The sequence below is a fragment of the Drosophila takahashii genome, chromosome 3R, assembly GCF_030179915.1.
Source record: "Drosophila takahashii strain IR98-3 E-12201 chromosome 3R, DtakHiC1v2, whole genome shotgun sequence".
NCBI classification, from domain to species: Eukaryota; Metazoa; Arthropoda; class Insecta; order Diptera; family Drosophilidae; genus Drosophila; species Drosophila takahashii.
In genome coordinates, this window is record NC_091681.1 from 25,431,679 (window position 1) to 25,458,067 (window position 26,389).

General features: G+C 38.0%; 1 protein-coding gene across 9 annotated transcripts in view; it reads left to right on the forward strand.

The window, feature by feature from the left end:
- The window catches only part of SNF4Agamma (SNF4/AMP-activated protein kinase gamma subunit), a 67,930-nt gene that overhangs the window by 32,995 nt on the left and 8,546 nt on the right, over positions 1–26,389 (forward strand). For 2 of the 9 annotated variants that reach the window (XM_070216739.1, XM_017148116.3), the window contains exons 7-9: positions 3,098–3,134; positions 20,354–20,487; positions 25,406–25,454. In XM_070216739.1, coding sequence (XP_070072840.1) covers positions 3,098–3,134; positions 20,354–20,487; positions 25,406–25,454 — 220 coding nt within the window. The other 7 variants (XM_070216740.1, XM_017148119.3, XM_017148118.3 and 4 more) reach the window with 7 other exon arrangements.

Below are 26,389 nucleotides of genomic sequence, written 5' to 3' on the forward strand. Positions count from 1 at the left end.
ATAATTGTTTTGGTGATAAAAATAATTTTAGATAAATTAAAATAAATAAACTGGGCGTCATAGCAATTTTTATTCTTGATATGTTTTATGAATTAATTAAACTCATGAAATATAAAGTAAATTAAACTATATTTAATTCATAATTAAAGTTTAAATATATTTGTAAACCTTTTAAAAAGATCTTAATTATTTAAATAATTTAATTTAAAGAGGAAGATTAATTCTTCTTAAATATAAATTGCACATAACGTTGACAATTATTTTCTAGTTTTTATAAGCGTTGAGAGATCTGATGAGAAATGTGTTTAGGGGAGATACAAAAAAATACACTTTTGGAATTTGCTATTAAATATTAAATTTCCTGAAAGGCTTACATAAATTCGCTTTCTTCTTGTTTGAATTTGAATTTAATTTAATTTATTTATTTAGTATCCCAGCGCTACAAGTGTACACTTATAATTATGGTAGAAATCTTTTACGTGGTTGGTCACATGCCAATTGGAAATTAACATGCCTCTGTTAACGCAATGTTAATTACAGGCTTCTAAAATCTAAATTTGGTGTTCTTGAATCGATCTGCGATCGGTGGACCTGGCAGAATTCCAACCACACATGGAATCGCTAAATGGAACTAGACCGAATTGATTTATAACTAAATATTAAAAGTTGGTCCAGCCAGTCCTCCTCCTTCTCCTCGCCCCGGAAAACCCTTTCCAGCACTTTAGCTTCCTTTTATTTTGCCTTTGTTTTGTTTGCCTTTGCTCGGGCAGCTAATTAACGTTAATGACTTTTACATTCTGTTTGCCTTTGGTTGTCTGGTCGCGGAGTCTGTTTCGCTAGTCTATTATTTATTTATTAAATTTTCCGCGCATTTCTCTAACAAATATTGACGATCATGGCTAAGAAAACTATTCGAAATGAAGGCAAACTAAGTATTTCCAAATGGACAAAAGTCGCATAAAGGCTAATTATACTTTTATTATTTACGTCTATAATATTCGTTGCTTGTTTGTCGTGCTAAAAACAAAAGTTACACCGCGCAAAGGGTAAACAAAACAATCAAAACGAGATAAGAAACGCAAAAGCTCAACTTGACAATATTAAGTATACGTCCCGTGGTGTGTAGAAATCAGAAGTTTGTTAAAAAATTATCAATTCCCCGGGACTTTGGCAGGTGTTAAATTTGGGAATTAACTAAGATTGTGTAATATTTGTTCAGGCTTTATACATAAATTTGCATGAGTCTGCGGCAGCACATTTAGTCTGTTGTTTACTTGTTGTGGGAATATAATATAGATATCTATCTTTCGGTGATTTCTCTATAAATATCTGGTCGAAAATGCGGTTTTGGCCGTCGACAATTTTGAGTGTGGAAATATTGGTATGTAGCACCTGAGTTTTTAATTGCAGCTTAGTTTCTTTCTGGAAAAATATTTTTTTAATAATGTTTAAAAATTTTTCTTTTGCCCTTGACCCATTGGCACAATTAAAACATTTCCGTGTCGAAAAACTCTTTCTTTTCGTCCCAGTATCAATTGGTTTTCATTGCATAGAATCGCTTTCTTCTGGTCTCGTGTCTTCTGACTTTTCTATTGAAGAATGTCTTCTTCTTTTCTTGTGTGCACCTTTCAATCAAAGTTTTTGTCAATTTCAATTGGACGACACACGACAGCAGGCAATCAACCGAGAAAAACACGCCTCCTCTCAAATCCGCTGAACTTTATTGCTGCGTTCAATCAACTTTAATGCGTCATCAGTGTCTTCGCCTTTTCGAATGATCATGCTTTGTGCTTATTTTGTTAATTAAAAGAGTTCGGGGTCAAGGATTAATTTGTGGGGTGAATGGGGGAAGGTGATAAGAAGCGGACAGCTGGGAAAAATTATAGCTGTTCCAGTGATATTCGGCGACATTGTCATTATTTCATTTATTTTCCCATTTCCGCAAAAATCAGCGAAAATTCCTGCCGGGTAATTAAAAAATATACATAAATTGGCTTTCTCCCGCTGCGAAAACGGGTAAATTTACATAATTTATGGCTGAAAAAACCATTTAAATACTTAACATTTATTTTTTGTTTACGAGGAAAAAAGAAAATCAAATAAAACGCCCCCTGGCGTTCAGTAGGGAAAACAGGCCTGTAAACTGCTTGCTTTTACTGCTTTGAAATGAAAATATAACGGTAAAACTGCTTTGAAGAAACATAAATAGGGGTTAAACTGCTTTAAAACCGTTATTTTAAAAATGAAATGAAAATTAAATAATCAAATAAAATAAGTGCAAATTTAATTTGAAATTGTTTTCCTGAGCAGAAACACTTTTTATCAACAAATTAAAAATAAATAAAAAAAGGAGTGTAATTTTCTGACTATGAAGTGATAATAAAATAATAACAAATATATAAACAATAAAACTGTGACAAAATGTCGGCGGTGAAGCGTTGGATATATCGGCACACTCATTCGAGTAGCTCTGCCACGCCCACCTCGCCCGGCCCTCCGCCCGTCTCGCCCACAAATAAAACGCGCCGAGGGCGCAGCCACTCCCTCGATGTGCAATCCCTACCAGGAATTCGCGCCATGATGGTCAATAATGTAAGAAATTCAACTGATTAAGAACTAAGTTAAAGTAGATAAAATAAGTACCATTAAATAGGATAAGCTTACAAATATCTATAAATATTTTAAATCGGTTATGTAAATAACCTTTTAAATGTGATTTTTTAAATGTGAATTTTTAAGCTTTCTAGAAATACACAAAAACTCACAAGGACTTTTAAAATATTTTAAGAACTTAATTTAAAAATCTTTTCTTTATAAATATATAACTACATATAAATATAACTACAAGTTAAAGTAGATAAAATAAGTAGGTACCATTAAATTAGTACTATCTTACAACTTTTATATAAGAACACAAAATGATTAAATAAGAATTTGAAATCAAACTTTATAAGCTATGCTAAGACTACTTAGAAATTCACTAGGACTATTAAAATATTTTAAGTACCTATTTTAAATATCTGTGTAATTTTGTTATAAAAACATAATAGAAACCTATATATATATTTAACTTATTATTTTATTTCTTTATTTACAGCGTGCGGCGGCGCATCAACAACAGTTGGCTGTACAAAGTGAGTACCGTTTTCAATTAAACTAAGTTAAATTACTAGAACAGCAAGTACCAGGTGGCAAACCCAAAAAAATTACCATTTACAAAACCCATAAACCAATTTTAATTTCAAAGTTTCACAGCAAAGCAACCAAAGTCAATTTTCAACCTTGACTTTGAAAACAACGCAAAACCGAAAAGAAACCTCAAACAAGCAACCGCGAAAACTAAAACAAATAAAATAAACGAATAAAATTCAGCAGCTGCTGAATTAAGTGGAGTTTTAGCGTCGCATAGACAAACAAAATGTTTTACATATGTAAATGTCAAGATTATTTAACACTTTTATCCATTTCGCTTGGAGCCGCAAAAAGCATCGGACGTCTGTGGAAGCTAGAAGCTTGTCCAAAATAAATAAACAAGACGCCGGAAAGCATTAAATTCGATTGCGTGGGTGTGGGAACATCTGTTGTCGTGGAATATTTTTGCTCTTCATTGATAAACCCGAATTGAGTGGCAACATAACACTAAATCAGAGGGGTAATCTAATCAATTTGTTTATTAACGATAAAATCAATTTGATTTTAATTAAGGTCATAAAAGTTAAGATTTAATTAAGATTTGATTGGGAAACTAGAATAGAATAGTCGAAGTGCCGAAGAATTTCCATCTTTGTGATCTAAATTAAAAAAATATCAAAAAATCTAAAATTAATATGATAATACTGCTAATTTCATTAATGGGAAGCATTGGTGTTATTGTAAATTAACGTCTTACGTCTTTACGTTTTAGTAAAAAACAAAAAATACTGCGATAAATTTAAAACATGTTTAGAATATTTTCTTAAAAGGCAAAATAACCTTATATCAATACACTTCCTCTTTTTCTTTTTATCCCACCGTTCATATTCACATGGTTTAATAAAGTGGAAAATTTTCTCGCATTGTAATTGTTACAACTTAGTTACGGAATAGCAAGAATAACAACTGAATAAATAGAACCGAAGAATGCGCTCGACAAGCAATTTCCCCATTTTGCACAATAAATATAAAATTAAAACCAACAATTGTCCGCGAATAGAAAGACAAAAACAAAATGACAAAAATTCGGTCACCGTGCTAGAGTCTCTAAAATTGTGTTTACAATTTACTAGACGTATAAAATGCCGAAAAAAACTAAAGAGTAGATGGTGAGAGTAAGAGAGAGAAAGAGAGACCCTCCAGTGCAGTGTGCGAGCGAGAAGGGTGAACTAACTGTTGCTCGGATGTGTGTTACCCTTTGGTTGACCTTGAAAGTTTTCGTGTACAGGCTGCACTTTTTGTTGCTGCTGCTGCTGTGTTCCTTATGCTAAGCTGCATTTTCAATGTCAGGCGAAAAAGCAAAAGTAAGAACCAGCAAACAGGCTCTCCAGTGCTGAAAGTTTAGCTATTTTATAGCAAGAGGTTTTTATATTCAAGATCTTTGGAGCTATACGATCTTATTTTTACGCTATCCTCAATATATCCTCAAACCAATGTTATTATTTTTTTTTTAAGCTTTCTTGTTTGATTACAAAAGCGAAAAACAAAAAAGGTCCAAGTTCAAATCGAACTGCAGCTCATAGAATTTGTAATTATTTCCAGCATATTATTAAATTAAAATGTTTCTGGTCCAGAATAATATTAATATTATTATATTAAAGATCATATCTTTTTGTTAAAGTAGATGCAATTTTTGGTTCCTGATTTTTTCAGCTACATTTTCTTAAGCTTGGATTTAAATACTTTTTTTTGGATCGAGAGTGGCCAACACTGTTTTTTCTCCCTCTTTGTTGCATTTTTATTTTGTTTTTGTTTTTTTTTTGGTCTTTTATTTATCATGTATTTTGCTTTACCCCTTTTTACTGCCACCGTATCAAGTGTCTCGAGCCATGACGTAATACAATTGAAGTGAGTGAGCGAGATGAAAGACACAGGGAGAGAGAGAGAGAGAGGCTTAGAAAGCACACAACTTGGAGATTTTTTTTGCAACCCAAAACCCACAAACAAATCTCAAGCGGCATTGATGTTGAAGGCAGGCCAGACAGACGATGACAAAATGTGTGGGCTTGTTTTATAAATTTATTTTCTATTTTTTTTATAGCTGTGAGATAACACAATTAAGCTTTTTTTCTCGAGCCAAACAGCATAAAAACATCGACTGCGCAGCCAGAGAACTAGAACAGACTCGGTGTCTGCAGACAGAGCGAGATGGAGACACCGTGGGAAGGAGATAGGCGAGGGGTGCGGGGAGGGGAAACACCACCCATGCTAAGGGCGAAATATTTGGACTGTTGTTGGTCTCGTAGGCCTACGTGCGTTATGGCACGCACAGCTAGAATCAACAAAAAGAGCATTAGAATCGATGGAACGAAGAAAACGAGCGAAAAAAACAAAATAATCAAAATAACAGCAATGTAAATGTTAATGCCATGTAAGACAACAACAAGACTTGAAGCTTTACAGTGGAACTTGGCTAGCTTACACCATTGAAGGTTTAAGAAATCCAGTTAAACCTAAAGATATTACAATTCTTCTTAAAAAAAATTCAAATCAATTTTTTTTTTAGATTTTTTGAGTTATCGACATTATGATATTTCGAGTTCAAAAATACTATTGCTGAGGCCTTTAATTAGTTCCAGGTGTTCGTGTTCGGTAGTTTGAGTTACAGAAGCGTTACTGTTTTTCCATATTCCATATTCCGTGGTTGGGCAACGTAACCTGGAGAGCGGCGGAGAGAGTTCCAGAAATGGATCGAAAAACAGAAAGTGGTTTAATGTTGGCTGAGGCGGTCAGCTGATGGCGAGCCACGCCCCAAAACGCCCCACTCAGAGGGCCCTAATCAACTGGGATTTGGTTATCTATGCCCGGTGGTGGTTGGGTTACCTTTTCGAGTTTTTTATTTGGTTAGCTCTATGCTTTTGCTTTGCTCGCTTGATTTTCTGTTGTGCTCACCTTTTTCTCGCGCTTTGTGTAATATATAAAACAGAGAGGCGCGCACTCACGCACACACCCTCGTACCGCCTTGCCGGTTTGCCACACAGATACGAAAGTATATAGATACAGATATAGACCGAGTGAGTGCGGACCACATGGGCGGACCGACCGCATTCAGTTCAGTTCAGTTTGATTCCAACTGCCGGCAGAGTCGGATGCTCAGCCACGTGATTTTGACTTTGTGAATTGTGTGCACTCATTAATTAATACCTTTTAACCGAAAATTTAAAACCTCAAAACGGAAAACTCGCCCATCGCTCAAACAGAGTGAAATATCTAAACGGTTGGCAGACAGCAAGGGGGAATTATTAGTAATTTCTTAAGACGCGAAAACATAATTAGTTTCAAACAAAGACAAAGAAAACTGGATTTTCGACAGCTCACTAAATATTTTCAAGCTGTCGACTATCGAGTATAAATATGCATGAGCGTCCAAAATTATGGTCAAAATCAAACAATAAAATCACCGCAGAAGTCAGCGGAATGTGCGTGGAAATTACGTTTCGAATTCTTGAATAAAATTTTAAATCGGGGGAAAACTTCGATAAGAATTATGAAATATTTATAGCGACAATTAAAGCAAGTGACTTATATATAAGACGCTGTAAGCAATGCAGATTAACTAAATGCCCACATAAACGAGTTGATAAACCGTCTCGCTAATTAACAAGATAATAAGAAAAAAATTACAAAAAACACGAACACACAACAAAATCCGAGAAACATTTGCATAAGTTAAAATTTAATTTAAACAAGCGACCAAGGACGTGTAATTGCCATAAAAATTAAACAGATAAAATAATTTCAGTTCGTCAAGCAGCAGGGAAAAATAACCCATGCCATGTGACTGAATCTTATAAATAAAATAGATTTAAATACACAAAAACAGTGGGTGAGAGAAGAGTGAAAACATTTCTGTGAAAGACAAAGGCATATATTTTCCACAAAAAAATGTGTTGACATTTATGTCCTTTAATGTCAAGATATTCTAAAATATCTATCAAACTTACTTCAAATAATTCTGAAATAAATCCAAAATTCCAGCTGTGATATTTGTTTCAAAACTTTTAAAGCTAACTGTTTGCTAACCGGCGAAATAATTTCTGTTTCCCGTGAATTGATTTGATTTAGAATTTTGTTTACTAGTCGCACAACTTTTCGGTTCTTTCCTTCTCGCTAAAGTTTATTTAAATAACTGAAAAGTGGGAATGATGGGATTTGATTTATAGCCAAGGGGCGCCAATCGGCTGCTGTTTTGCTGTTGTGACGTAAGCAGAGGATGATATTTTGATGAGCCGGAAAAAAAGACTGTTTCTGTGCGGCATTTTGTGGGGTTTGTTTTGCATAATAAACCATGATTAAAAAATTGGATAAAGTCAAATGATCTGGAAACGGGCTCTGCAGGTGTGTTTGCCTGATCTTTGCTCCCTTCTTTCGCCTTTCTTTTGTGTTCTTCGGTGTTTCTCATTCGGTGTTTATAAATACATCCCAAATTCTTTTTATGGTCAATAATCAAATGCGAATGCAGTAAATTCATAAAAAGAACAAAAGTTTATTTTTGGCTTGATTCGGATGCGATCACAGATGTGCACCCGGATTTCCCGCGATAACCCACATATAATGTAGTTATAGAAATTGATAACCTCGCAGAGCTTCTAAGCTTTCCACAATCAGTCTCAATAGAACTGAAACAGCAATTGAAATCCACTTGGAATAGGTCAGTTTCAGATTCGGTTTCCTTCACAAGCCATTTATGAGGCATAAACAATCTGTTTGCCGAGATATTATGTAGTTTGGGCGAGGGGTAAACAAATAGAGAAAAACACACCCCAAAGATGTATAATCGAAAAACTTGAAATGCTCTGAATGAATATGTTTTGCAGCTAATCTAATTGAAATTTATGCACGGCATCAAATGTTTTGCAAGTTTTCTCGACCCTTTTTTTTATGGTTTTTGTTTATGCGGATGGAGGGAAGGGGGCCTATAAATGAAATTAAATTTCAGGGCAGCCGGCTCAAAACAAGATAAACAACAACAGCAGCATGTGGGAAGCTACTCTTTTCACTCGGATTTCTGGAAAAAGGGGAATCGGCCGAAAACGAAGAAATGAAAACACGGCAAAGAAGAAATTGCGCAGCAAAAATATACTCGCTGCGCTTTATTTTTGTTTTTTCCCCTTGTATTTTTGTATTTTTTTTTTGTTTTTGGCCAACCACCACTTGAGAAAAGAGAACATTTCGCACTCTTGGAGAGAAAGAGAGCAATATGGAATTTTTTCGTAATTTTATTTGATTTTTGCGTGCGACGCAAAAGCCTCCAAACAAGACACAAGACAGCCTTCAGGCTTACTTTGAGATACATTTTGTTTTTCTCCATTCCCTAGATTTATGCGGATAATGCCTAGGGATCGGGGTAGCTGAGGTGCTAAGAGCTTTGCCCATGCGATGGGAGTGCGAAAGAGACTCAAGAATATTCATGTAAACCAACTCTGTGGGTCGTAAAACTTTTACGATCATGTAATCTCAGCATTATTTGGTTTGGAATTATCTGTAATTCACTTTTAGAGGGGCTTTTTCAAAAGATTGTTTATTTTTACATTCGATAGTATTTTTTTTTATTTAAAACCAGGGTAAATACAAACTGTGGTAAATTATATATATACCTAATATTCCAGCAATCCCACAATATTTTATTTGGTATCAAAATTTGGCTTTATAAATGCCCTTATATTTTGTTCGTGTTTCCACATTTGCGAAATACGATTTGTGGAAACTTTTTTGGAATATTAAATAACTAAAAACAAACAAGATTTGTATATTTTCAACTGCGTAGAATGCAACTAATAATGTAATCAGCGGCATGGATATACAAAAATCCATATCTATTCACAACCTGTTTCAAAAATAAACTAATCTTTATGGTAAAAGCTGTTTATTTTTTGTGGACTAGTTCAGTGAACTTCTAGAAAGTTCCAAACATTTACGTAATCCAACGAATGTTATCTATACGTATGATCCAGATGCATCTTTTCGATATTCTCAAAGGCATATTTCTTGCTCAATAATCATGACTAAACTTTTCCATATTGTAACAGAAATCTTAAATACGTTTTTCCCGATTTGTACTTGTAGATTAGATCTTAACTTTAGAAGCTTGTTTTGGATGTTTGCATTTTAACTGTGGGGTCGGTCGCCTGAGAATTGGGTCAAGACGAGGAACTTACTTTAAACGGCAATTAAATTTCTGTTTATTTCGATTTGTTTTTGTTTTCTTCCAAGCTGTTTAATTGCAATCTCGGCCCACAACAACATAAATATTTCATATTGCCTCCCTGTCTGATGATCGTTGTGTCTTATTGTTGTTCATGCTGTGTTGCCTTAATTACAACACGTTGCGATTGCTGTTGTCTGCTCTTGTTGTTGCCGCATAAATTTTATAGTGCACTTAGCATACAGGGTGTCCCAGAATTCCAGATTATGCCTGAACTGGCATTGAACTTGAAACCGGTGTTTATTTCTAATGCCAAGTTACTGGAAAAGCTAGCAATATAGGAAATATATTTTTGGAAATTCAGGAAACAGTTGTTAATTAAAATGCAAAAAAGTTTTCTTTTTATCCACTGAAAACTTAAAAACTATCCATTTTTATAAAGATACATTTACAAATAATAAAATAATTTAAAATTCAAGACATCCTCTTTTGCGCAATTAACTTTCCTCTTAATTGTTTAAAACCGCTCCTATTTCGCCATTAGTGCGACTAAATATTCTTGGTAATTCGAGGACATTTCTCTCCGTTAATTGAGTTCACGCCAGCGAACTTAATGAGATCCCCAGGCGGTCTCCTCTTGGTCGTCGTCGTCTTGGACTCGTTGCCGTTTCCCTGGCCAGCTTGTTAAGTCCCGCGGAACGACCTCTGCCACTCCGTTGGATGTCGCACGTCAGCTCCAGACCACGCCCATGAATAAATATATATGTACAAGTATATTCCGACTCACACACGCGGCAGCGATTGTCCTTGAACTGTTTTCTGTCACTTAATCCTGTATCATATGGACAATAAAGGCATCTTTGGACCAACCAAGCGCCCCATTATCAAGTAAACGAGCTAAATGTGCAGCTTGTGACATGTACAGTAGAAACTGGTAAGGAAGAACTTGCAAAATAAAAGGGTTTCTTTTTTAATTTTTATAAAAATAAAAAAATATATAAGTTTTGAAAATACCTCTGTAATTATATTAGACGATCAGTAAAGAATATCAAAATACACGGATTTTGAGAAATGATAAAGAAAATAAATCTTGAAACCAATGTAAGACTTTAAAAAAGACTTTCTTTGTTGTCGCTCCTTTTCTTTTTGATTTATTGTTTTTTTTTTTTTTCATTGGTGAGTCAGAAAGTTTTAAGAATTTAGCTAAAAATAAACTTGAAAATGGGTCAGTGTTTAAAAGGTTGAAATAAAACATATACCTGTCATTATAAAACCTCTTTAGAACATTGTTCAATAAATTGTTTACTGGAAAAGTTTACACCAATTATTGAAAAATTGTGAAAATCAAAAAGAACTATATTTAACAGAACTGACAATAAATCTCCCGTACTTGATATTAATATAAGGCCCTAAAACGTGACTTATTCTTGTTTTTTGCTCCTTTTCTTTGTTTGCTGTTTGCAAGTCGCTAATTTAAAATACAAATTTCCAGTGCAATTTACGGTTTTTAGCACGCAGCTCTTTATTGTGATTTATATGAGTGGGGGGATACATATAGATTTGAATACTGATGTGTGGATATATATCTGTATATATAAATCAAATATGAGTGTGGCTAAAAGTCAAACACACCCACTTTAAAAGCCGATAATTAGCATGCACGATTGACTGTCCACTATGGGTCGACAGTCCACTAGAAATTTATATAGTATTCCCCTGATAAAATCGGGAAAAGGAGTGACCTTGACTGACAGTCCAGAGGGAGGTGGCAAATCAAACAGCTTTCGATTGCCATCGAGATATGATGAACATCAGTTGGTCAACAGCAAATGCTCAAATTCGCGGCGCACTTGAGTGGGTAAACAACTTGCAGTCCCTAGTCCTCGTACTCCCCCCATAAATGACTGCATCTTATGCACACACAGAATGTGGAATATATAGTTTATATTTACCCAGTGCACACACTCGGTTTTTATATATCGCCACTATACAGAAATCGTAAGACTTTGCTTCACCCGTTGATAACAAAACAAGAATAGCAATTCAACTGTTTGTTCATCGTTTGCACCGCTAGATATGCACACACTCGAATGGATATATATGTAGATATATACCCACATATAGATGGGTGGGTACACGTACGATATATCCAAGTGTACTTTCCTACAGTCAACAAATTAATTCGTTGTAAGATCTGTTGAGAACCTGTGAGCAATTAATAATGTTTTTCTGAGGAGGCTTTGCGGGCTGAGAGGATGATAATTGTTAATTTTGCTAATTGTGAATTTTTTATGTTTTCGCTTGCGGAAGTTGTAAAACTGTTTGTTTTGCGAAATCAAGGTTCAACGAATTGACAGGAGCGTTAAAAATTATTTAAGTATTTCTTGGGACATTGCCAAGATCTGTATGGGATATTTTACTTGAGAATATTAAACAGCTGGTAGGACTATCATGCTATTTTTAATATATCATGCAGGATACACAACAACCGCCATTAATTTATGCCTTCTATGCTTTCCATTTGAATTGCGTGCGTAGAAGGCATTTTCCTGGCGTCCAGGCAGGCTTTTTCATTAAGCTTGACATTAACATTTCCATTTTTCATTCACTGTCTCCGACAATTGTCTGTATTCCATCTCCCTCCACCTACATTTTTCCCTCACTTATTTTGTATTATTCCTGCCATTGTTCTTGGCTCACTCAAAAGGAATGTTCTGTAATCTTCGTTGTTTTCTAGTCCTCTGCAATCTTTTAAACCGCATCTTAGCCAGATGCCAAGAGTTAAGTTCAATGGCGACCACCGACACGCCCTAAGCCACAAAATAGGCTCGTAAAATCTAATTAGCACCGCCGCACAACCTGCCAAAATATACGATCCCGAGACTCGTGCCCACTCATTTGCATGATTTTCCAAGTCCAAGTCCAAGCCCACATCCCATTTCCATTGACGTCAGCGAGTGGGAGCTAATAAATAACACATTGTCAAGGACGGAGAAGAGTGCCGAAGGGAGGGGGGAAGGTAAAAGGTCTCGCAAGATAAAAACCTTATAACTTGACATTCCCCTCAGTTTGCTTTGTAATAATTACACTTAATAATTGCCTGGTGATACGCAAACTTGTCTACATTGTCTACAATGTGGCAAACAGAAAATATCAATAAAACCATAAAGTGGTTTTTAGGTTCTTACAAAATTAGTTTCAGAATAGATACAAAAAAACCATTATCTAGTAGTATCCACTTCTATTTATAATTTAATTGGCATATTCACAAAGACCACTATGGTATATAATTAACCCATAGTTTAAAGACTTTCCCAATCTATTCTTCGTTGCTAGTTCTTTTTCTTTTCCTTTTCAACTTCTTTTACGCTTCTACTTTCGTGACTTGTTTTGATAAATCGACTTCTTGTGACGTCAGCAACTGCCGATAGAACACAATTATTTGGCTTTGGGGCGCGTGAATCTCATTTGTTATGGTCCCTTGAAAGCCCAAATAAACACAAAAGAAAGTGCGCAAGGAGATAACGAAGTAATATATATAATCTGGCCAGAAACCAGTCTACATATATACATATTCGTTCGTTGAGCAACACTCAATGCCAGCGTTGGGTTAAAGATCACCAGATAATATAGATTCAATTGCGCGGAAAACCCAAGTCGAGCCCCCGTCGTTGGCCCCTTTCCACTTTCCATTCGCTGAGGGGGCTACTTCACCGGTTGGTTATGCAAAGAGCTGCAAATGTGATTCAGATGTCCGACTCCATTAGAACTGCAAACAAAAAGCCAGCTAGCTGAAAACGCAACAGCGGTGCACTCATTAATTGAATTCAAGTCAAAGTAAATGTACACCGCTGAAAAAACAGCAATATCTTGGACCAGAATACTTATCTCAATATTATATTCTAGAGCATATATTTTAAAATTGTCGAGATCGGCGTTAGCTCATTTAAAAACCTTAAAAAATTATATATTTGAGTATAAAGAACACCTGAATATACAAATATTTAATCGGCGTTAACAAAATGTTTCTGTCTGCTCAAGATATATTTTCATATATTTCGTTTTACAATTTTTGGTAAATCTTTTATTATGATTTTATATGATTTGTTTCTTTTCTTTGGCTTCGACCTAAGAAATAGTCCATTAAAGTAATTTTTCTGAAATTGGTTCTTTTCTTAACAATCTTTAAAATATTTTTAATAATTTAGATGCATTTTTCTCCGTGATTGAGTAGGAGTGTGTGCCCTTGTGTATGAACTGCACTTGTTGCTGCGAGGAAATCTTGACTCGACTGCCGGCTCATTACATTTGCAAATTTCACCGGCTGCGAGCGATTGCACACGGTAAATGTAAACACCGGCCACTGGGGAAGCTCTATATGCATACCTATCCGTATGACCACGTCCATTCAATATATATTATATATTTGGAATCGTTATATAAGCCAAACGCGTGAGTCGAGTCAACGTTGAGTCGCCACTGGATGTCGAGTCATCCGCAGAGGGCGTCAAAGGTCTTTTTCGCCAGGCGATGTTTGTTCTTTGCTTTTTTTCACCCCACTTTTCGTGGTCGATTATGTGGAGCTTCTTATGCGAGAATGACTCATGAAATGTGGATCAGAATGTGGGCTGTTTTGGCTTTAAATTATGCACTATGTTTTGTCTTTTGACTATTTTCGTTTCGGTAGAGAATAAATTATTTGTCATGCGAGTCATCGATTGTGTATGCGGTTCTTAATGAGCTGTTTAATAATAATTTAATAAACCTGCGATTATTCTTGTTATTGGGAAAACAAATTATAATATAAACATTCTATTATGTTTCATTGATGTTTTTCGGTATAAAGAATAATCAAGATAATCCTATATTAGTTATTTTATTTATTTTAACAATATTTAATTATGAGCTAATATGGTATATAGTTAGTAGATATGTATGTACGAATATATTAACTTACTATCAGTGTGATAGTATACTTAGAAGTGTGTATTTTCAAGTAAATATCCTTTACTTAATTAAACGTGGAATGTGTTGGGCAAATGTAAACAGCGCAAAGAAAATAACTTTTAATATTACAGCTATCTTTAAAAGATAAAAGTTAATATATTTGTAGTATAAAGGTTCCTTTTTTTTGCTTTTGACTTGTCTGTCAGCGAAATGCGAACCTAGTCAGACATTCGAACTAAGTGCGATGCCAAAATCGCATTAGCCAAGAAAGAAAAAAACATGTAATTGGAGGACGTTTTCTATTCTATTCGGCAAGATGCAACGGAAAATTCCCAACCCCCCAAGGTTCCGTTCGTAGCGCTGCGGTTCCGTTTCTTTTCTTTTCCCAACCCAAAACTAATTAACGGATGGCAACGGCGTGCAAAGTTCTGTTAAACGTGCGGGTTGCAAGTGACTGCGCTTCCGGTTGTAGTTGTCTATATGTACGTACACTGCATTTGTTTAATTGCACGGCTCTAATGATGCGGAAACAGCAACAAAAAAGGGGCGGGAATAGGGGTAAATATGGCCCGCCCACAAAAACTTGGACGAGCACTTGCAACGCATCATTCGCACAAGTAATTCGCAAGTGGAAATTAGTGACAGTTTTATGGGTTTGTTCTTGGAAATTCATGTATGTAAGTGGGAGGTCTGAAATTGCAAGGACATTTGTCAGGCGTTTTTGTGTTTCTGTAGGGGCTTACGGCTAAGTCAACGAAAGTTCAAAGTTTCGGGCGAAGGTCGTGACCCGTGTGCATTTCGTCCAAGGATCTATTTATGGTCTAGGGGTGAAATGAAGAAAAGCTAACAAAGTCAGTGGGTTCAGCGACACTTTTGAAGGCCGCTGCGTGCCACAGTTCTATTCACTTTTAGGTGACAACTGGCCCAGGTCAAACCGAAATGAATCGATTAGGTTGATAATTGTGGGTTACTTGAGTGGCACTTTAGCTTGATTGCCAAGTGGATAAAGGAACTCGAATTATGAAAGCAAATTATAAGCTATTTGTTTAATGGAAGTACTTTATAATGTAGAACGTTATAGAAACTTACCATTAAATAGCGATTGTCTAGTTCTAGAAATCGATCTGCTGACTCAAAAACTACACTCTCGTTTTAAATTCAGACGTACGAAGATCAAGAACGTTGCCCTTAAAACGGTTATATCATCCAACTGCTCGTATTTGGAATGCTTCTCCACTTCCCCCCTCTTCATTCCGTGGACAAGTTCAAATATTTGCCCTGAAATCTCCAGCTCCGTCCCGCCCGATTCTCCTGTCTTTGGAGCTGAATCATCGGGTTATCAGCTTTCAGCGCAAACAGGCAAACAGAAGTCAGCACAAAAACAAGCCAGAGTTAAAGCCAAATGCGAAATTGGAGGAGGCTAAAAACAAAAATATGAACCACAAAAAACAGAAAGAAAAAAAGAAGCTACTTAAATCGCACACCTTAGCACATCCGTCAGAATGTTATCCACATGACCAGTGCATGGCGATAAAGAGGGGATTCGGGGGAATGCTCGATACTTATTTACACATATCCAATAACCAATCACGTTCAAGGTAAATGATGACCGAATTTCGCACAAACTTAACTGCGATGTGCAGAAACAAAAAAAAAAAAACAGCACAGTATTGTTTACAGTTACTCAGGAGGCTACTAAAGATAAATTAAGCATACGCCCCATGGGCGTTTAAACATTTTGTTTGCACCTTTTTGGCCTTTATTTATGTATGGTTGCCTGTCAATCACATCAACTTTGCGATAGGCCCAACGCAAACAAACACACAGCTCTTATCAGCCGAAAATATTACCGTAGTATAGTATTTCCTTATCGCCAGGGCTTGTCTAGTGGGGGTCTGCCTGATAATTTGGCGTTTCAAAATAATTTTGCACTCCGTAATCAAAGTTCTTTTGCGTACACACTTGACCTAAATGCGCAATTCTTGGGACCTATAGACTTTTGGAACCTACTGTATGGTACATAGCCGAAAATCAGGGGGGTAAGCAATATTTATTCAAGGGGGGGCTTAAACTCTAATAGGGGTTCCTTATAAAATAAGTTTAATTTTGCTACAATTTTAAACAATAACCATTTATTGGTTAAGCAGCAAGTGAATCCCAAACCCCTTAGCTACACCATTGACGTGAATATGTATATAGTATAGTATTATGTACCATCTATATACTCTATATACTTTTGTACTTTCACTTTCTTTACACGCATGCGTCATAAATGGGGGCCTAAAATGGGAGCTCTGAAAGGAAATTGACCCTCGACCGACGTTTTTTTTTCAGCCATATTTTCGGCATATCACGTTTCAAAATATTGCATACTTTGAAGGGCATTCTGATCCTTATGGCAGAAATGCGCTGTTAATGGGTTTTTTCTCCGCACTCTCGAGCCAAGTAGAAATTTCCTACATTTGCCAAGAGAATTCTTTCGCTTTTGAGTGATTTATGGACGAGTTATGCGGTTATGTGGTTATGTGTGTGCCCTTGAGATGCCCCTCAACTAATTCAGATGGTAATTCAGCCGCATTTGCTAATGGATTACACATGCTCGAGTGTTGGCTGCACTGAATTGGGGGGAAATGGTTCAATTCATGCTTTCACTTTCGCTTTTCGCCCTTATGTACCTAGATTTCAAGGACGCCCCAAAGCCCCCACTGTTATCGCTAACAGCGCTGTTAGCCTGCAGCCTCGCTCTTTCTCGCCCTCTCTCTGTGCTTTGGCACTTGTTCGACAGCACGTGCACCGTTTGTTCTTTTCATTCTCATTCTTCTTTTGGATTTTAAGCCGAGCGGTTGTGTGCGTATCAGTGTTCGTGTGTGAGTGCGTGGGCGGCCGGCCGTATATATGTATGTAAATATATCTCTGTGTACATATAGAATTTCGCATTATTTATACAAATTTGATTGGCGGTAAATAAGTTGGCGACTTAACCTCAATTGAACCGGCTGCTCTCTTCGCGTACTTTGTTCTACGGCTGCCAATGTAAATGCTCTAAATTTGATAAAAATTGTGAAATATTCCCCTGAAAGCCACTTAAAAAACTTAATCAATATTCATCGGTGCCTTTTGCCTTTCTACATATTTTCCATCTTTCCCATTTGTTTTTATCAGTGCGCCTTCTCCTCGTCTTTCTTCATTTGAAATCGCTGGCCGTGTTGTTATTGTTGCGTTGATAATAAAAATAGAACTTAACTTTATTTTTCTGTGCTTTGCTTTGGGTCGCTTCTCAAATGCCCCGCCTCCGACTCCCACTGCCACTGCATCGCCCCCCTCTCGCTTTCCTCCATTTGTTGTTTGTTTTACACTCGGCGATAAAGATAAAGGCCGTTTATTTAAATCAAGCATACGATTTGAGTGCTCTTGCATGGGTGTGTGCGTGTGTAGAGTGCACGATTTATAAAGCTATCAGCGCGCTTTTCTCGAACAGATGCAACTCGTATTTATTGCATTATAAAATAATTTAATTACCCAAGAGGGGTTGACAGCCAGACAAAAACCGCAAGTGTTGCAGGCCTAGAAAGAGAGCAGTCTAGAAGGGAGAGAGGAGAAGGGGATTAAGTCAGACAGGCGACAAATTCGTCAGTCATTTTGTAGTGGGAAGCCTGCATTGAAATTCATAACATTTTTTAAATATTTAAAACAAATATCGAACCTAAAATGGACAAATATAAAACAATTTTCTGGAAAATAGGTATTTCAACACTTTTTTTTAAAACAACTTTAGCGACAAAATCGTAGGTTTCTCTTATGCTCTCGTAGCATTGAACTTTATAACTTTTGTCGCCTGGGTCGCTGAACCCGCCTAGAAAAGTGACCCTGAGCGCAGGTTGCAGTCCGCGCAGGCGACGCATGTGTCGTAGTCGTTCTCTGCGGCAATCATTTCGATCGATTAGGCATTTTTTTTGGTATTTACCCACAGCATTTCGCAACATTCTCGCAACAATGACAGCCAGGCAGAGAATTAAATAAATTGAAATAAATAAAAATAAAGCTATGCGCGCATTGACTCCGCCTTGCTGTTGTTATTGTGGGTGTTGTGGTGAACTTGCTCAAGTGCATTCATCACTCATATTTGTTGCTGCAAACGTTGTTTCATTTTTTTTTTTTGTGTTCGATTACAGCCAATAATGTAGCGACAAAAAAGTGTTTAAAAGTGTTAAAAATAAACAAACGCGTCGTGGCAAACAAAAAGCAACAGAAAGAACAAATAAAACGCTGCGATGTGTGCAGCTTTGACTTAATTTCAGTGCGTTCAACCTAGGAGCAAGCGAGACGGCTAGAGATAGAGAGGGAAAGATACATGCGATGCAGAGCAAAAGCTCTAGAACAAGTGCATAGATAGTGGGCGAGAGCTAAAAAAAAAAAGAGCAAGAGAGTGATGTGCTGTGATTTTTATTTACAGTTGAAGGATTATTATGTGACTTTTACAAGGCGAGACAGAGACGGCGACAAGGGATCGCAGTGTTTACTTTAACCAAAATTGACAAGTGCAACAATAACAATTGTTTTACACTGCGTTGCAAAAGTGTAACAACAACTAGAACTATAAAACAGTAAATAAGACAAACAAAAAAAAAACATACCTGACAACAGAGTGAAAGCAACGGCCTAAAAATGCATGGAATCACGCACCTGTACCGCCAGCATGCCGTGGAAAAACAGCTGAGCGGCGGCGAGAGTTGGTCCCGCCAAATTTACCCGAGCTACGGCAGCAGTGCCGATGCCTCCTCGCAGGGCAGTCGCCTCTACAGCGTCGACTCCTCCAGCAGCTCCAGCTCCAATTCGAATAACTCGGGGGGCGGCGGAGGAGGATCAGCAGGTGGTGAGAATCTAGGAGGGGTCACCGGCAGCGCCTACGCCCAGTGGCAGAGCGATCGCCACTCGCTGCCGCAGGCGGTGCCCGATGCCCCAAGGTCGCTGGCCAACCACCACTACCGCAACTCGCCCACCCACCACGCCCACTACCACCAGCAGCAGCAACAACAGCCCACCAGCGGCAGCCTCAAGCGGACGCCCTCCTCGAAGCGCAGCTTCCTGGAACGATCTCACAGTCCGGCGATCTATGGCGTGAGTAAAAATTTCATGACAAGGGTGCAAACCGATCGATAACTCGATAACCAATTTTAGAACCCCTATATTTGGTCACAAAAATAATTTAAAAAATTATAGAATGTTAGTTCGGTTTGCATCTTTTAAACCGCGTCTATTTCAAAGGCCAAGTTAATACTAACTTAACAAAAAAAACTTGCAGAGCATGCGTCGTAGTGCAGGTCCAGACTTTGGCTCTCCGCCACCCACAGCCCCTGTGGGCGGGGGCGGCTACTTTCCCCACGATCTCGACGACATCTACGAGAGCCAGGCGGACCATCAGTATTTCACCCACACGGGTGCCAGCGGACAGCAGCAGCAACAGAGGCCCACGGCCATCTCGATCTTTCATCGCGTGAGTGCCGCCCACACCTCGCTGGATGACTATATCCCCTTGCCGGGCGAATCTTCGCGCCAGTCGATTAACAGCACAGACAGCGGAGTGAGCAACGGGCCCTTTAATCGCCAACGCTTCGACAACTCGTCCTTCGCCAAGAGTCTCAGCATCGACGAGCAGGAGCAGCAGCAGTCGCCCCACAAGGATGGCCATGGCAAGCACGGAAAGCACCACCATCACCATCATCACCACCATTCGATCCACGAGCTGGTAAAGCATTTCGGCAAGAAGATGCACCTGTGGCCAAGAAAGCACCACGACGCCCAGAGTGTTTGCACCTCACCGCAGAACGATCCGCAGGAGAACTTCCGCACCAGATCGAAGAGTTTGGATGTCAACACGCTCAGCCGCCCCAATCGCATTCTGGATGACTGGGGGGCCACCTACAAGATCTACGATCGCATAGTCAAAGAAGGTAAAGGGTTTTGGGATGGGTTATGCTACCGGTACTTGCTGTTCGATTAGGTTTAGCTTTACGAATTGAATTCTACTATCTAAAACTTGTACTTATAATAATTCGTATTCTATTAAAGGTGCTCATATGCGTCGTGCCTCAGCGGATTTGGAGAAACGCCGTGCTTCAGTTGGCGCCGCCGGTCGAGGGCTGCGAGGGGATGGTACGTTGGATCCACACCATGCAGCCATCCTCTTCAGAGACTCCAGAGGGGTAAGTTCGTAGCTATACCAAATTTATTATGATAAGGAAGGGAGCTAAAATGTAGATTAGACAAGTCCAGTTGAGAAATCGAAAAGACAACACAAGTTATCTACCTAACCAAAAGTAATTATAATCATCTTACAAACAATAAATATCTTTTGCGCCTCTACTTATTCAAGACGTTATCTTCTGAACTAAACGCAATAATATATCATCTTGCTTTTTCGCAAATATTTTTCCTTTCTTTTTCCCCCTTTTCTTATCGCCTTAAAAGGCAATCTGGCCGCTTCTCTGATTCAATGCTATTAATAGCTAAAAATACGCTTCTCTGTATTCCCCTCTTTTCTCAGACTTCTACTGTTTGACTCCCCTTTTTGTTTACCTCATTCAGTTCACTTCACCTTGACATTTGTGATTTACTCTGCCACCCGTTGAGAAATGCGTTTTCCCTGTTGCTTATATAATTCCCCCAAGGTCATGTGCAGTCATGTATATTTCATCTCTTCTGTTATCACCTGTTGAAGTGACAGGTTCAGTACTACAAAATATTTTTATTTTGAAGAGTTATTCTTATTTCATTCGAAACTCCAAATAATCCCTTATTTTGATATGTTTTTATTGCATACTTTGAGGATTTCGATATGCTACATTTCATGTAGATTACATGTAGAATACCACACGGCGTATTGAATGTGCTTATTACGTATACGTATTGTATCTGCGGTAATTGTGATAAGATTCGCCACCAAAGATCCCTACTTACAATGCAATTTAAGCGATATTGGTGAAATAGACTCGAATTAATGAATCACCGTATAATAAAAACCAGAAATCAAGATGATAGCTAATTTATTTCACTCATGGCTTTGTCATCAACATTGGATTAGTTGAAGAACTACCTTTCCCTGGGTTTTTTCGCCCACACCTACATATGTATGTAAACCCCAAGGTCGCATAATCGGCCTAATGGCCATTATACACAAACTGTTATTATATTGTTAGTCGGTTGTTATTGTTTATTCCGCACTCCACAACGTGGTCACCCATGGAAACGGGTTTATATCGATAGATAGAATCATGTGTGAAGTATTTTATTTTCGAATGCATATGCTCGGGAATTCTTTGCGAGAATTCTTTCTAACTTTTCTGTACTCTGACGTCAGCGGCTTGGGCTTTCACCGTTGAATTCTTTTTGCCATTCGATTGTTATTGGTATATGTCTGCTAATGATGATGATTAATTAGCCAAGTACTCTTCACATGTCAGACGTTTCTTACTATTCTTGGCTGTCTCTCTCTTTCTACGGTCTGCCTCTCTTTCTCTTTAGCAAGGCCACAATCTTGCAGTACCGTTTGCTTTACTTATCGCTTAAACAAAACAACAAATGTACACAGAAGCTCTTTGCTTTTCAATGCGTATTTTGTCTCTGAGTCAATTTACTGAATGAGTGTATTCGCTTTGAGTCGAGTACTTGATGCGCTTCTTCTTTTTCCGCCTGCAATGCAATGGCCTTCTTGAGCTTTTTGCTTGTGGGTGCAATTGGGTCTCTCTCGTTGAAGTCCCCTCTCTCTTTTTCTTCACATATGCCATCTCTGTCTGTGGACCGTTTGTTTGCTTTAACGATTTAACGATCAAGTCGAAAAGGAAATAAACGAGCGCCATTCTTCTGATACCCTCTTTCATCCGGTTAAATGGGTACTAGCGATTCTTCACTCTTTTCGGCTGCTCTCTCAAAGAAACCCCACAGGGAGAGACAGCGGAAAGATAAGCAAAGCAAACAAGGTGTAAGAAGTGAACCGTTGGACAAATAAAAAGTTTATTTCTGGTGCAGCCAACCCAGTTTTTTTATTGCACTTGAAAAATAATGTAAAATTTAATGATAATCATACACATTACATTTCTTCGAAACACTCGAAGTATATTTAACAATAGAGTGTTAAATAAATATACCTGAAGAATTTACTATAAAAGTTTTATTATTGTAATTCCTTTAAAGATTTTTAATTGAACAATTAATAAATAAAGTAATCCAATTCTTCTGAATAGATAAGTTTTATTCTTTTTTGGAGTGCTTTTTATCTTTCAGACTTTAAGCTTGTTTTCAAATGTGACTTTTGATTGCCGAAATAATACTTTAAAAAAATTTAATGAACGGTAGTGAAATTTCTACCAATTTATTTCGAGTGTATGTGCATTCTAGAGTGTTGTAGCTTCGTTACACTTACATTGCTGCCTGTCGCGTGTGTTCTTGTAGTTGCTCAAGCTTTAGCACTCTCGCGCACTTATCCGCTCTCCTAGGCCAGCTCTCTCCCGCTCTTCCTCCGCTCTTTGTGGTGGGGCGATCATGTGTGTGGGTTTGGATTCGCTCGGGGCTCGCAAAACTCTTAACCAGTGGCGTTTTTTTTAACCAGTTTTATTTTTCATTTGCGTGAGCGCAGACGTGTCCGGAAAACGAGCGAACGGAAACCCAGTGAATCGGAACGGAAGAACACGGCCGTACAATCCAAAAGATCCAACGGAGGGGTGTCGTCATTTCTTGTGCCACTTGATAAATCCGTCCGCCAGTGCTTTTTCCTCGAGTGCGGGCTTTTCATGTATCGCCGTCGCTATTCCGCCTTCGAGCCGAGCACGCCCCGCGTGGGAGTGCTACCCCCTCTGCCCCTCCAACATGCCGCCGCCACTGTCCCCGCCGCCCCTAAAACACCACCCAAATTGAGCGTACACTTTGACCCCAATTTGCCCAAAGACAACGACAGCAACAACAATATAAGCAGTGAAAATGCAAATGCTAAAAGCGGTCGCAAGGCGCGCTCGCTGAGCAATTCGCCGCTGTATCATCGCAAAAAGCGGTATGGCCATCTGCCGGCGCTGATGTCGAATAACGGGCCGACGGCCAGCAGCAACTATCAACTGTTGAACAGTGCAAATCTTCGCGATCTCGTCGACGGCCAACGCCACTCGCAGCACGTAAGCAGGCGCGATGACAACAGTAGTAGCCATAACCAAACGCAAAACCAAAAACAAAGCCACATTAGCCAAAGCAATCAAAGCATCCCAAGCCTTCCGAGCGGCAAAAGCAAGGCAAAAGATGGCAAAAAGCTAAAGGCAACTTTAACGGCGGCCATGTCATCATCGCTGCTGCGACGCAAGGCGCACAGCAATCACAGTCAACAGCAGAAAATGCAACAGCAGCAGCAACAGCAACAAGAGCTGCAACAGCAGAAGCAACAACAGCAACAGCAGCAGCTAAGGAGTAACAGCAACACAATTGCAAATGCTGCCCGCCATTCGCTGGGTCATTCACCCTCTGCTGCCGCGGCCTCTGCTTCGGTGCAGCAGACGCTCGTCTACGAGCGACGGCGCGTCAGCAGCGCCCACTCCTCCCCCTCCCCGCGCCACCACTCGCCGGTGCACCAATGCCTGCTGATGCGGCGGCGCAGCGACTACAGCGTCGAGCAGATCGAGCAGTGGAAGCGCCAACAACAATTGTTGCCTCGATCCGGACGCAAGATTAGCGTAAGTGCACTGGAAGAAAAATGTATAGAAAATATGTAATGATGATTTTACATACCAGGATTTCAAATTGGAGTATTTAAATATTTAAATTACCCTTACCAATCTACCAGGAGAAAAAAATAATCAAAATATGTTGATTAAACATCCAGATGCACTTTTTTTCTGTGTGGAAAATGCATTGAAATGAAAACAAAGGAAAACCATCGAGTGTGTGTCAGTAACAAAGCTTTGAGGGGGAAGCTTTTCCGCCCATTGAATTCGGCTGAATTCAGTGCAATATATATTTAGAAAAAATGAGGGTCAGCATTATAATGCACATAGGAAAAATACTCTTCAGAGCGTAATGCAATGGAATGTAATTTATTTTTATATTGATTATATTCTGATTGGCAAAATTAAAGATCAAGTCAATTTATCGTTTTCAATAGAAATTGTAGAAAAAAAGTTATTATTCAACATCGGATATCTTGAAAATAATAATATTTCTCTGTGTGCACACTTTTCTTGACCCCATTTTTTACTACAAAAGAGCATGACGGGAGGTAAAGAGAATGATTGCGGGCATAATCGTTTAGGCTAAACCAAAATTGGCCCGTACTCGTATGCGAGCGTAATTTTTCAATTGCCGTATCTGATACGGGGCACTTGTCCCACTCCCCTCCTCACTCCCCGCCTCCCTCCTCTCGCTAATGTGTCATAATTCCACAATTGCACATTTCAATGTTAATTCAAAGCTACTCGAACGAGTGAACATACACCTCCTCACCCCTTTTCCACCCTGCTCATAAATATTTCATTGGCGCTAGAATTGTTTTTGTTTCTCTGGGTTTTATCTGTGATTTCGCTCGTTGATTTACAGATAACGTATATGAGAACTGTATCAGCGCAATTTGAACTATTATTTACGCAGCGTTCCCTTATTGTTTACGTTTGCCATTGTATTGTTCACATTTTATAATCCTTGAAAAAGCTCCAATCACTGTGACCCACATATAATATCGCCAATAGAATAATATCGCCAATAATATTAGAAGGGTGTGAAGAAAGCGGAAGCGTATGAATATCTTGATATAGGGGAAACAAGGTGTAAATAATACTACGCCTGAAATAACTTGCGTAACGTTTTACTAATGTAGATGTGTACATTTTACGACTTTTCAAGTTAGCTCGTTTATTTCTTTAATGATAGTTCAGTTTGCACTTGCCTTATGTAGTTAACAGCTATAAATTAAGTTTTATCATTTTGAAAGTAAATAGACGAGGTTTATAAACGAAGAAAACTTGATTTTCAACTGGACTTGTATAAATGTTGCAAAATTAACAGTATAAAACTGTTAAAAGTGAATGGATGATTCGTTTATATTATTACATTTTCATTGTTTTAATCAAAGCATTATGTGTTTCATTCCAGTTACCTGTCGCTGATCCGTTCCTAGAGAAAGTAAACCTATCGGACCTGGGTAAGTTTTCGAACCACCCTCTTCTTCCCTTCTACTGCCACTGCCGCCCCTTGAGACAAACAAAAATGTTTAATTTAAATAAATTAGCAAACACACTTGGCATTCAGCTCAAAGAAGCTGGGTTGACAAAAATGAAATTTTTTAAATTTGAATAGCGGAATCGTTTGCCCATCTTTTGCCCATGTTTGCCCACCAATTAGTTTTTTTTGCCCACGTCCAGTTTTCGAGATATAAAATTTCGAAAATTTTCGAAAATTTTCGAAAGTCACAAATTTTTGGAATTCGATTTTTTTTTTTTTTAATCGTAAGAAAATCGTTTGCCCACGTTTGCCCACCTTTTAGAATTTTGAAAAAATTTATACTTCAAAAGTTATCTTAATTATAAGTTTTTCCTTAAGAAAAAATCGTTTGCCCACCCTTTAAAACTGAATATTTTTGGAAAAAAACGTTTGCCCACCTCTTAAAACTAAAAAATATTGACTGCCCACCCTTTAAAAATACATTTTTATAAAAATTATCGTTTGCCCACCTCTTAAAACTAAAAAATATTCACTGCCCACCCCTTAAAACTAAATATTAATGAAAATAATCGTTTGCCCACCCCTTAAAACTAAAAAATATTCACTGCCCACCCCTTAAAAATACATTTTTATAAAAACAAACGTTTGCCCACCTCTTAAAACTAATTTTATATAAAAACCATCGTTTGCCCACCTCATAAAACTAAAAAATATTCACTGCCCACCCTTTAAAAATACATTTTTATAAAAACAAACGTTTGCCCACCTCTTAAAACTAAAAAATATTCACTGCCCACCCCTTAAAACTAATTTTATATAAAAACCATCGTTTGCCCACCTCATAAAACTAAAAAATATTCACTGCCCACCCCTTAAAAATACATTTTTATAAAAACAAACGTTTGCCCACCTCTT